The sequence below is a fragment of the Lottia gigantea genome (genome assembly GCF_000327385.1).
Source record: "Lottia gigantea unplaced genomic scaffold LOTGIsca_6, whole genome shotgun sequence".
Lineage (NCBI taxonomy): Eukaryota > Metazoa > Mollusca > Gastropoda > Lottiidae > Lottia > Lottia gigantea.
In genome coordinates, this window is record NW_008710049.1 from 1,492,683 (window position 1) to 1,506,442 (window position 13,760).

At 36.3% G+C, this 13,760-nt stretch overlaps 1 protein-coding gene across 1 annotated transcript; it reads right to left on the minus strand.

Annotated features, from left to right (window-relative positions):
- Window positions 1–2,626: 2,626 nt before the first annotated feature.
- LOTGIDRAFT_229280 (hypothetical protein) lies at window positions 2,627–13,002 on the minus strand (the record flags this gene model as incomplete). The annotated part of the gene is made up of 12 exons (XM_009063828.1): window positions 2,627–3,056; window positions 3,274–3,413; window positions 3,613–3,806; window positions 5,473–5,937; window positions 6,162–6,296; window positions 6,695–6,836; window positions 7,157–7,329; window positions 7,553–7,769; window positions 8,093–8,333; window positions 8,688–8,725; window positions 9,164–10,690; window positions 12,991–13,002. The coding sequence occupies 12 exons, from the start codon at window positions 13,000–13,002 to the stop codon at window positions 2,957–2,959; spliced, it is 3,384 nt and encodes a 1,127-aa protein (XP_009062076.1). The 3' UTR covers window positions 2,627–2,956.
- Between the last annotated feature and the right edge of the window lie 758 nt (window positions 13,003–13,760).

Genomic DNA, 13,760 nt, shown 5'->3' on the forward strand with positions numbered 1-13,760 from the left:
TGTAACCCCACTTTCTTTTAAACAAATTTTAAAATATGATTTTTATCGTTTTTGACCCAAAACTTGTGCGAGAAACTGAGAATGCACCAAATCAATTCAATTTTTCGAAAATTTTCTTGTTGAGGACCCACTCAGACGCTCCATGGCTAGCACCGCCCTCTTGAACTTGGAAATATAACTTCTTGTTATGGCCATTTTCATTGGGTTAAAGACTTAATTTTGTCGTGAAACTATTTCATTTAGTCAGAGAGTTCAAATCTTTTAAACTGCATTCAAAATAGCAGCGTGAAACATAAGGTTCGTTTCATTGCTATGGGCAGAAAGTCAGTTCTTTTCGATCACCTGACGACAAGGACACTAATTATATTGAATCGTTCAACCAGTTTTTAGGCTAGGCCTTCATTCATTTCAATCTTGAATGCTCAAGGATGGCTATCGGGTTCTTCTCATATCTGGTTTTAAAGGAATAGACTACTATAGAAAATCACCATTACATATGATTTCTTATATGCTCAAAAATTAGCGATTTGGATTGATGCATGTCGGTTGGTACCTTGTGATGTCTGCTCTTGCTTGAAGAATGGCGTGGGTTCATGTCGGATTGCTTTTAGTGATGGCCTACCTTGAAAAAGCATTTTGGTACAGTTTGATATTTCTCATCATCGTTTTCGAAGTGTACTACCTAATTCATTTGAATGATCTAGGATGTCTATTTGACTCATCTCATATGTTGACTAAAGTGTGCTAGTTTGGATGGCTAAGCCTACATGTATTTGTTCCCTTGAAATAAAAGCCATTTTGTTTTCGTGTTTGTTTTTTCCCTTCACGGCTTTGTGCTTTTTTTTTCTAGTACTATATAGTTATTTTGAACTTAGAGTAGGCCTACCAATCAATGTCAAGATATTATACTTATAGGCTACCTTGACTGCAAATATGCAATATAGCCAACTTTCTTGTACTACAGTATATACAGCCACTCAAATGTCTTTCGACAGAAAGATTGTTAAAATTATGACCTATTGTTTATAGACTTTCTGTCGAGTCTCCTGATCGACTGTATTCGCTAAAGTACAATCTTATCAAATCGTTACAGTAATGCAAAGATGGTTGCTATTGCAGTCAAGGAATAAGACGAAGTTCGTAAAAGTTTGACATTGTGAAGATGGCAACCGATACATCCGTTATAATCCCCTTCAAGTAACTCCTAAGACGCCGCAATAACCATTGTTCAAGTACACAAGTAGATGTGTATTATATAACATCCTCACATGTGTGTTAGAATAGGGGGGAAAATCAAAGATACGATTTCAGATTGAAGACATAAATAATACCCACCAATTGTAGTCAAACCTGCATTAATGTTTTCTTCGTTATGCCATAGGTAAGCTCAGAAACCGGTTTTATATAAATCTCAGTTTCGGTCAAAGATTTCAAAATTCTTTGGTCAACCTGTGCTTTGTTTTGCTATGATAAAGGCAATGTTTTGCAATCGGGTATTGAGGTCAGGGTACCCCATACTCCCTAAAGTGTGCTGTTTGTCAAGGAAGGAGAGGTTTGAGGGAGTGGGGAGGTTTTCCATGAAGATATCTTGCCAGGCAAGGTAATATACGCCCACATGATTTTTTGCATTTTGTAATAAAAACAATACACACCGGAAATATTCCAACACGAACCCAACCAACCTACTCAAAGAACCATACCTACCTTTTTTATTAGACTTTTTCAAATATCTTTCCGTTTATCATCAAAGCCATTCATGTATCACAAGGCTGGACAAAAAATCTGAAATATGGGACGAAATCCCAGAATATAGCGACAACGCCTAAATACAAACGATAAGCAATAGAAAAATATTTTACCAGCAGAGAGCAGGTTACTTATTTCCAGATATCAATGTTACCTGTAAATGTTTAGGTTAATCGCCTCATCTGACTAAGAGTTTTCAATAAATAAAGACAATGTATAAGTAACCTTATAACAAAGAAAGTCTCTCTAAGCGTAACAAGTGAGGTACCTTCGCCAACAATCACTGCATACAACAAGGGGCGCCTTTACATACAACAAGGGTCGCCTTTACATACAGTAGGTTTTCAATCTGGATGATCATGATAATATTGTTGTTTTTACAGTCGAGTCTAAAGACACACTTTCCAAAGCCTAACCCAAAATAACAGTTGCAAAGCATTTCTCTCCCTTTTCCCCATATTTTTAACATGGTGTTACGTACAAGTGGGAATATCAACCGATGATATGTATACTACAATTTAATATATATCGACGTCTTTAAGGAGACACTTAAAGGGGATTATAACGGATGTATCGGGCGAAGAAGGATAACACCTATAGTATCTCAAACTTGCATGATCTTGACTTATGCATTCCAATTGGACTATATGGCCTACATATCTGATCTTGACTTATGGATGACGGTTTGGATTGGTTTGCTTCTTGTGATTGCCCCTCTTGAACTACATTACAAGTACAAGCGTTTGTAGTTTTACCACAATGTTAAAATACCACATTACAAAGATCCTTAATAAAAACGTTATAGTCATTCAAAACGTGCATGGACGTCTTAATTAAAGAATTCCCAGGGAGTTTAGTTGAATAATAAAACTAGTTCAAATCTTTTGTTACAATATAATTTAATTACAATAAATTAATTTTTGGGGTTTTACTTCCATTTGATGCATTGACACGCCCTTTGTGGTAGTGTTTATTATCCAATTCGTTGGACGTTCGACATTTTGTTATGGCACATCTCATCCCTTGACAATTTCCTAGGTGCACTTAAAGTCGAACTTTGGGACGAAACCGAAATACGAATCGATACTAAAAGTCCGTGAAGTATATAGCACAAGATTGTAGACATCCACTCTCGTCTGCGATTTCAATTAAGTGGAAGCGGACGTTAACTTGTAATCTACCAGCCAACCAATCGAGATGTCCACTCATATCACGAGATAGAAGCCTTTATATGCTGGATGACATCCAGAGGTGATCTAGCTACAACCATGTGTAATTCTCTTCCAGTGGATACGATGTAGTCCATTGCCCTGAAGAAAATATTAAGATCAAGTGTTTTGAGCTAGGCTAGTAACAAGTTAATAAATCTGTTATAAGGGGACCATTTGAGACAATTACAAAGGAATCTAATTTTTATAATAGTAATTTAAGTCGCAATACTTGATCTGAATCAAGTATGCTTGCTTTCTGTTGTCTTTCTTTTGATACGAGAACTGCTCGATGCCTAAGGCAAAACGTGGTACTTACAGTTGATAACTGGCACCCACTACACTTGTCTCATTGACCGCCATTATTCTATCTCCAACAGCTAACAGCCCACATTTCTCAGCTTCACTATCTGGTAAGATATTTCTGATATATATACCCGCCGATTTTAAAGGTGTGTACTGAAATAATGGTAAAATATTCAATTATCTCCCTTTGTTCAAAATAACTCGCAATTGTTACTGGCATATTACATTCATTTGCATATAATAACCATGCTTCAATTTTTTTTCAATAAAAGCCAATTACTTCTGTAAAAAATCTTGTAGGCTATATTCTTTCACCAATGCGAATAAAACTTATGATCCAAATAATACCTACCAGACCGTCAATTAGACCCAATCCCAGAGGACCACATCCCTTCTGCATCGACACAGTAAAGATTTCTCCCATTTTTTCAGATTTCATTAAAATCTTTCGGTCATCACGTGATATTTCTCTAATATTATTGGTCACGACTTCATCATGTGATGTATCACTCCTGCCATTGGTCAAATTGTCACTGTATGTTGATTCTGTAATACAAATCAAGGGAGTTACTACACAACATTCTCATGCTCAATATTGGCATAAAACATCAGCTGTAATTGTAAGGTTCGAGATTTATTTTTAGCTCATTGTCTCGACGCATACTTCTGGAGCACTTTGCAACCCTGCTTCTCAAATTAGCGTCCTATGGCTAATGATGATTATTTTAGATTTTCATTTGAACATAATTTTTGTCCGATACTTGCGTTCAGAGAGTAGATTATCCAACACAATATCGAGCTATGTTTCTGTATCAGTTTTCCATCTGTTGCATTGGAATACCATTAAAGATATCTTGAGAAATGGTGTGTATATAACTCGTGTCGTTGCTTGTAAGAAGCATTGTGTTACTTAAACAATGGTTAAAATATAAAAAAAAGCTTTATACATGCATGAGTGTTAGTAGACATAAATAAAAGGCTGAAAGAAATATTTTCATTTAAAGCAATATATATTTAAAGAGCAAACTACAGTCATTCAGAAATACACCAAATTCAAAACTAATCTTATCTGATGCAGAACCATCTCCATTAGCAACTCTAATCTAAATATGGCAAGCAATACCTATTTTTACCAATCGCAAACCTCACAAAAAATATATCTAGTCTAAAATGATGACATAATCTAAAATCCAAAAACAACCACGGAAACATTGCCCTTATGCGTTTCTAATATCTACAATATCACACCTAATTCTAAAATTGCAAAACCCATTCCAAAGCCTTATATGAACAGAATCCTTGTCTATATCCTTCTAAAAAGCCAGATCCCTCTCGGATACAGGAAACCTTCGAAACCTCATTCTGAAGCATTATAGACTAGCCCGACCCCAATCTACTGCAGTGACACACCCACATGTTGCAAATTTACCTGATGGAATCAACACCCTATTTTAGACATAAGAAAAAAATCAGATAATTGCATTGTGAGGCCATGTTACCCTGGTAACTGTATAGTATTCAGAAAGTGATAGCTCAGCAGCTAGCAAGCTAAAAAGTGCCAAAATCCTACACTCACTTTTCCAAAAAACTCATTTGTGTATCGACACGAGTTAACCTCGGTGAATCTTCCAACTATAAACCATTTCCTGTGAAAGAATCTGGTCGTGTGAACGAATTTTAGGCCTAACATTTAAATTTTAATTACTCCAAATCTCATATCTTATCTGCCAGAAAAGTAACTTATGTCAAAATATGTCTGAGTTAACTGACTGGATTTCCCCCTGACACATGGCATAGCCTAAAATGTCTATAGTACTATGTGTAAACTTACAAGTGACTGACGATTTCTTTCCAGCAACGAAAACTGAAACAAAAATAGCCCAGAGAATAAAGTATGCGTTTGGAAACAAGCATTTATATATGGAGTGAGTGGAAAACCTAACCCTTAAAACCTAGTATAGTGGGAAAATGTTAGTGTGTGCCACAACAAAATTAAGGTGTAGATATTATATGCTCTGCAATGCAGTGGGATCAAAGTGTTAAGTAGGCCATAGGGCAGTGTTAGAAAGACCACATCAGGATTGTCGGTCTAACAAAATTGCTCTGTGATTCAATGCCACAGAGCAAAATGTTTGTGCAAATATTTTACTCAGAAAACTGAAATGTGAAAATTTGGAAATGTGTTTTGTAAAATCATAGCTTGAAGCCTTACCATTTTGTTCATCTGACGTTGAACGACATGAATGAAAATCAATTTCTGAGGGTGGGGCGTCGATAAAAGATTCATTCAATGAAATCTGCGATCTACGCCGAGGTTCTAAATATATATTTTCTTCAATGACGTCACTAAATATTTCTGATTGGTTAATAAGGTTATTAGGTTTTTCGCGCCATGTTATCGTAGTGTCGTCATCTGTGGTGTCATTGTCACAATCCCAGTAGTCGGATGCAGACGATAGATTGTCTGGAGGAGAAGGAGGGTAGACGTGACCAGCACGGGGTGAGTTAGGGATACTAGATGAGTTATGGTTATCTAGAAGCAGGCGTGGATGCTGTTTCACGGTTACTCGTGGTGATTCGGTGTGGTAGAACATGTTACCATTAGATTCAGCAGTGTTGATCATTGATTCTGTTAGTCTCGGTGTATTGCTTACACTAAAACCACTATCACCATCACCTGTAAGATACAATCGGATAAGTAATCACAAAATGCTTAATGGGACGATAACGAATAAGTTTCATTCTGTGATCCAAGAATTTACTACTTTTGATTGATAGTTGATTCTAAAACTAGATGCTGATGATTTATCTCCATGCTACCGTGTTTTAACTTGACTGCAGTAGCTTTAAAAAATTTAGTTGGATTTTACTAGTAGAAATAAAACTATAACCGTAACCTACCTTCTTCCGATCCGAAAGCGGCATTCAATCGATCTAATGTCTCGTAAAAATCATCATTATACGTCATTGACGCCGCATCCGGTCCAGTTGTCGGTAGAAGAAATACAGGATAAGAAGCAAGGCTGATGTTCAAATCTGAAAAGTAATAACAGCAACATACACGTAAGAAGAAAAACATACTCCAACGTAACATACAATAGAAATTAATGTAATGTAACGCAATACTACTAACTGCAGGTCGGCAGGTCGGGCTGTGGCGCAGTCAAAAGGCTTTCGGGGAAAAATTTCATAACTAGGTTAAAGATTCGGGCAATCTCAGATATCTTCCCCCTCCCCCCAACTCGGGCGTAAACCTGGCTCCGCCTCTGAGGTCAGGTAGTTGTGTTGATTCTTTGATGACTATTTCATAAACATGAATTTTATTCAAGCCACATGTTCTCTTCTAGCTATCTATATCGGGAACATGGTTACACAGTTTCAGCATGATGTATTTTCTTTTTTCATGTAATTCCAACAGTTAAAATTACACATACCTTCAGCGTCGTCTGATGAGTCCGCCGAAAACCAGTGATCAGGAGCTGGACGGCCTTGACCTATCTGATAACCCCGAAGAATTTTTGATATCTGAGTTGAATTCAGTTGTGAAAATTCCGAGCTTATCGACTCTCTTTCCATCTGGAATGTAAATCGTAATATTATAGGATAGGTTTACGTGAAGTACTATTTTGCTAAAATACATTGTAGATGTAAATATGAAAGCTGAGAAAATTTGTCAAAATTTATGCTATGCAAATCAGTCCAAATAAAACAACTTGAAAAATTTAAGAAAATAGGCTTTGACACTAGTGGAGGCTCTTCGTAAATTATGATTCTTTGGGTTGTTCTGTTCGTTGATAATGGTGCTGCTGATGTTCTCCATAATATAGATGGAAGAAGCAATTCTTTGTTGAATATGTGAACTAAAATAGCCAGAACATAATAAAGTAGCAGGTTACCTTCAACAGTTGTTGTTTAGAAGTTGCTAGAAGGTTAGCAACGGCGATCAGCTTCCCACAAACTTTCTGGAAATCAGTTGCCAAGTTCTTCTCTGTCAGCCAATCTTCCAAGCGACCGATATTTGCCTGAAGGCGAACTCCAAATGTCCAATTATAATATTCTTGTTCTAAACCTGAAACATGATGTGTTAATTCATTGTAAAGACTTAAAAAAGAAAAAGAAAGAAACCAACAATTTTTATCAAGGATAATCACTTAAGATTCACGAGGATCCTTTCTCCCAGTTTGTTTTTGGCATTGATCTTTATTTTTGTGCATTTACAGCTGAGTTGCAAGCAGATGAATAACCACTACTGAAGCCTTAATGAACGTACGATGAAGAAAAACGTTACTCACCCTTTTTCATCAAACGATTAAATAAAGATGTGCCAATAAAGAACAATAAATAAGTCATCATTTGATTTCTAACGTCATCATGAAGCAGAACGCTGTGAGCTAGATCTAAGGCAGAGTGAAGGATAAAAATTGTCTTTTCAACGCCGTCGGTCTCCACTGATATTGTTTCGGAAAAGGGATTTGAATCCAAATATTTATTGGTTAGTGGATAAAGAACCTGGAATGATAAAAGAAATGAATAAGAGTTGTGCAAAAACTATTCGTAGCTGCTAAAAAGAGACCTAAAAGGCCCCTGAGGGCTGGAGCTTTTATTTTCATACAAAAAACTAGCAATTGAAACTCAATTCAGGAGACATATAGTCTTATAACGAATATAAGGAGGAGATTGTATTCTTCATAGGAATAATACTGTAGCCATCATTATCAATGCAAATGAAGTTCATATAGGCACGGTTCTATGTTCTATCTTAAAGAAAACATTAATATGGAACACAACTATTATCTTTATCCAGCTTCTGAATATTCATGATTTGGACATACCTTTGTTATGCAATATACTGTTTGTTGGAAACAGAAACTAACAATCTCTTCAAGTCCTTCTAAAAACTCTTTAAGACTATTGTTCGTCTCGTCTTCTGGTTCGGGACTGCTCCCTCTATTTTCAGTGTCAATACTGACCATGTGACAATATAGACTAATGGAATTAGACATCCAGTACATAAGATGTTTCAAATTGGCGGACTCTTGGTGATTTGACGAATTTTTCAGAGTAAGTTTTATACTGAAAAAAAAAAACAAGTAAATGTTATTTGGATAAGATACACAATCCCCATTGTTAGCAACAAATGGCTAGGTGTGTTTAATCCTAGCCCACCACGATATTTGGCACCACGTTGCTTAAATTGAGTTATTCTAGATTCAAGAACCTATCTATTTCGTTACTGCGAATCGTTCATAAATTTGTTCATATACTCTTTTTAGAATATTTTCTCATCAGTTTCTATGTTTTGCTGACTTGGATTCAATACTAGATGAAATATTATTACAGTGTACACACTCTGTATAATCTATTGATTTGGTCATATGCTTGTTTTATATTTTCCTGTCAAACCGGAAGTCGGATGATATGACTTACCAATCAAACTTCTGTTGAGACAAACTTCTTGCTACAGACTGAAATGTAAGATAAATAAAACTTGAAGAATCTATACTCAAATTCCAGAATATATTTATAAAAGCAAACCATCATGCAAGTTCAACCCATGGGCTACATATCCTGTAAATTATTAGATGATCGACATGATCGTGCATTACAATGAAATGCCAAATAAATTTGAATTACGTGTTCGATTGCGTCATGAATTAAATCTAAAGGAGTATCAGACGTATAAAGTAATTCCACATCAAACAAGACAGTAAATTTTAAAAAATAAGGGATTGATTTGAATTAAAAGAAAAATAAAATGGCGTCAGTGATAATGGTAGAGACTGTCAGAAAGATATACCGTTTCCTTGACGACTAATATATACCATGAACGGTTTGATTACATTGCAAATCCTTTTAAAATAAACAACATCTTGTCACAATTCACAAGTAAACAATATTCTTACCGAAACGCTGTTTTGTATGCATGCCAGCATTCGCCTATACATGTTTTTAGTGTGATGACGCGTAAATTTTCTCACGGCACAGTCGTGGCATAAAATAAACAACATGGCGGATGTCAGGGGATGGTCACGTCTGTTGAGACATTTTAAACCAGAAATGGCGGTTAAAACTTCCTCTTCACGGTCTTTACCATAACTTAGGTTCAAAGTTTGACCTTTGGGTGCTGTCGTCCATGTCACCGCATCGTCTGATACGTCGAATGAAGTATGGTTATCTGATGAAGTATTGAGTTCTTCTGAAGTGGACGTTGAGACGGTGACTCTTTCGCGATGAGTTCTATATTCCACGGGTAAGGAAGAGCGTTTTCCCACAGTATCCCTTTTAGATGATAACCATGATAACTTGGAAGGGATGTCAAAACCGTTAGTCGGGTCTTTGTATAAGAATAAATAATGTTTTCCTAGAGATAATAAGTCTCCAGAATGAAGTTCCGCTTTTCCAACAACTCGACGCCCGTTGACGGTCACATGAGCACCTGGAAATACTTCAAGCTCGATATAAAAGGTGTATTTTAGTTGTTGATTAATTCCTTTATCGAGATAAGTCCTTGGATTCAAACGACAATGATGATCAAATATATCGGGCGCGAAACAAACAATATCAGCAGACGAAGAATTTGAATTATGTCGTCCAAGGATTAAAGATTTGGCGCGAAGTGGGTATAAGACTAGGTCATGATGCACCTGGTAGCCACGAATTGTTAACAAATATGGATACATAGATAATGATTGCAGCGTTAGTATTTTCTCTTTATAGCTACTCGTGTCAAAAACCGGAGGCTGAAGAGACTTTCCATCTGGGTCCTGTCGAACAGTTTCCTGGCTATGTTCACTTCCGCTCCAAGATGATGAGACTGGGATAGCTCCAACATGTACCTTTGACATCATGATCTTTCGAGCATTGTCATTTATACCAGATGTATCGTCAGCGATATTATCATCCAGAAATTCCGACTTTTTGTGCAACTGATACCGTCTGTAATAACCATCCAGCGGTTTCCAAAATTCCTGGAATTCCAAGGGTTTGTCGGAGTCTTTCAAAGCTCTTTGACAAACCACCACCCAGCGATGTGGATCATCTGGCACGGGTTTTAGCTTTCCTATCGTATCACATAAAACATAATCTTGATGATTAAATGTCGATAACCCATAACGCTCAAGGGCTTGCTTGATTAGCTCGATAGCCGTGGACCTAGTTGACGCAAGAACGCTTTTGTACTGAGCACCATGAACCACTGAGTCGCCGAATATTTTAATGACCCCAGGTGCTCTATCATCTATCGACAGTTCACAAGACGGGAGGGGAGGTACGCGTTCATCTTTTACACTTTGCACTCTACCCAAAGTTTTGGATTTCTTGCCTTTGACGTTTTCCACAGGTGGCGGTGACGTTATTAGAACTGGTGCTGACTCCTGACGACTGGCTGTTTGACGCAACGCCGTCGTGGAATGGTTTTTAATCATGTTGCTCTGAAATATACAATGCAAAATATAAAAACTTTTGCGTTTATTGATTAGAACAAATCGTAAGTCTGACAACACCCGTATAGAACCTTTGATTATATCTATGGCTACAAATTATATGTTAATGGTCAACGTTCGAATGTTTGACCTGTTTATAATCAGCTGGAGACAAATCAGGGTTAATGACTGAAACCAGATTAACAAATTAATACTAAGTCTAAGAATCAAGATTAGACCTACAGAAATCAGATTTCAGTTGACTGCCTGCTGACGTTCAAAAGACAGTGGATTAGCGGGACTTTTAGCCTTTTGAAACTCGGTCGTTGTAGTCAATAAATGGATACAGCATATTTTATGTAGTGTTTCTGAAGAACAATTCTGTATGAGTACTGAAATTTATGCTCATATGTACAACCCATTAAAGATAACCAATTCTCAGAGCAACCCAAAAAACATGTAACTCAATAGCCTTTCAGATTACAGACCATTCACGATGTTATAGAATGAAAAATTTCTTGAAAGAATAACATATTTTAGAAAATAACTTAGTTGGCGTTCAAAGACTAAATGCTGTTTGATGACGCTAATAAATAGTACCTGATGCTCTATGAATGGTTTTTTGAAGTTGGAAATGAACCACGGTGCTGGGTGTAATTGGTTAATATCATAAGTAATATTAAAACACAGCGGGTGACTTTCATTTCGTTTTTAAACTATCCCTAGTAGTTAGTCGTTAGGTAGTTCAAATCGAGAACTGCGTAGGCGGGAATACCAAGACTAACATAATGGTTTTAAAATGTCATGGGTTGTTTTCGGTATATTCCAAAACAAAAATATTTCCAAAATTGTGGTTGATTGGTAAATTTCTACTGATGAAAAGCAAATGGCTTATAATCTGAGAGCGACAAACTATATTACTGTTTTAAAAACTGTTATATACTCATTTGTGCACCTGAACGTAGTTACGTGTACGTGCATTTTATTTCTAAATTACAATTTGAAAATTACCTAAGAAGAAAGCTTCAGGTGGGCTGTTGTCTACAGAACGTTTGTTGGTCGTCTGCTGAGCGATTCTCGTCTGCTTTTCATCATTTGTACATTTATCAATGAATTTTGACGTAATAAACCATATGACACAGCGTGACTTTTTCCTTTTATTTCTTAATTATTTTATTTTTTACAACATTTTAAACTTTTAGTCATATTTTAAACAAAACCAGGCTCACGCGCTGTTAATTCTTTTACACATGCGCCATTTACCCCCCACTATCAAACCCTCAACTTAAAGTAGTAATGACTGTTGGGAAGGAAGGAGATCACCAGAGTCCTTCACAATCAAAATTTATTAAAATGAAAAAAAAAAATCTTTTTTTGGTCAATCTCAATATCACATGAAAGAGTGGGAAGTAGATGAATATAGTTCAACAATCAAGCACCTTCAGAGATATATCTACATTAGATTATGCTACTTTTTCTAAAGGCGTGCGTATTTCAATCAGCGTACAACCTTCTGGCAGCCGATAATGCTGAATGATATCTTGGGTTTGTCTAAGCTAATAGTAATGAACAGTGAACTATAGGCTAATCTCTGTTAAGGAAACCATTAAGTGAAGCCAGTTTGGGGAACATCAGTTTATCAATGGACCATTCATCCTCCAGAAGAAATTAGGGTTGACATTAGTGTCAATGACGATGTTTGGGGGCTGTTGATTATTCGCATTTCATGAGGTTAGTAACAGATAAAACTGAAACGGGGGAATGAAACTTTAAAAGTGATTAGTAACTAATACTGTAAGATAGTTAGAAGGTTAAATGAACCTAAACTCTAACAGGACTTCAAACAATTTCTCATTCAGCTTTTATCTTAAACAGACTGGTAATAGGCTTTTCATCTTCTACATGTGTTGAATTGAAAATAGGCTGTGAGTTGAGTTGATCCTTTGGTTACCTTCCTTTATCACTTTTTTCATTGCTAACGGCTATTGTCTAGTTTGGAGGGCGAGGGTTTAAAGATCTGACAGATTTTAACATAAAAATTTAAACTTTGAGTACATTCCAAGAGGAAATCTTTGTCGCAGGATGTCGTCAGAAGGTGAATAACTAAAACTGACGACATCTTATCATTAGTAGTTTATCACAATCTCTTTATGGAACCAGTACGCTGTGTGTTCAAGACCTTGGCCAATGTGGAGAATAATTAGTTAAAACTAATTCCAAGCCTAATTCAACGCCGATTGTATTAAAACAGTTTATTTTGCTAAATGTCGCTGTTTAAACTTTTGTTTAAAAACAAACAAAAAACTTACCGTTGCTGGCATTTAAAACGGTTTTATATCCACATAAGGAAAAATCAGAAATGTGCAGGGGAAAAACACAAATAGTATACAGTAAAGAAAATTAGTCTGTTCCTTTCAATGTTTTAGATACAAATAACATATAGTTACTATTTGACTATTGATACATGTGTATATATATACACCCTTTATTGTTTATAATCTGATTGATTAACATAATCCTTATCGATAATCTAGTTAATATGAACGTTTAGGGTTAACCGGATTATCTGTTAAATGATTTGATAGTTCAATCTCAGGTGTGTTCGTTACCTGTAATTATGATGTCATAGTAAATAGGTAACATTTAAAAATTGTAATAGGTTTATAGAAGGTGACAGAACGGTGAGCTGGATTTGCCAACCATGAACCTCGGACAGACCTTGATGATCTGGGTTTTGTTTCCTGCTGAAACATGGCATGTAAGCCAAGTACATCATAAATGTACGATTTTGAGATTTTTGAGATGGTTGTCACGAATGATATTTCAAAATCACTCTGCTTAAGTGTTGTAATATTCAAGTCACAAGTCTATACCTGCAATCTACATAACTGCACATTACACCCCAAAACACGAAAAGGGACACAACAAGATGCCACATTGAGTACCATCAACAACCCCTTACTATCATACCTTTGGTTGGTGGTCATCGGTGCCAAATGGATTCATTGATCTGGTGTGGTCAGGGTAAACTGTCATAGCAAACCCACCGAGTTAAGGTACGTAGATTAAAAGTAAACAA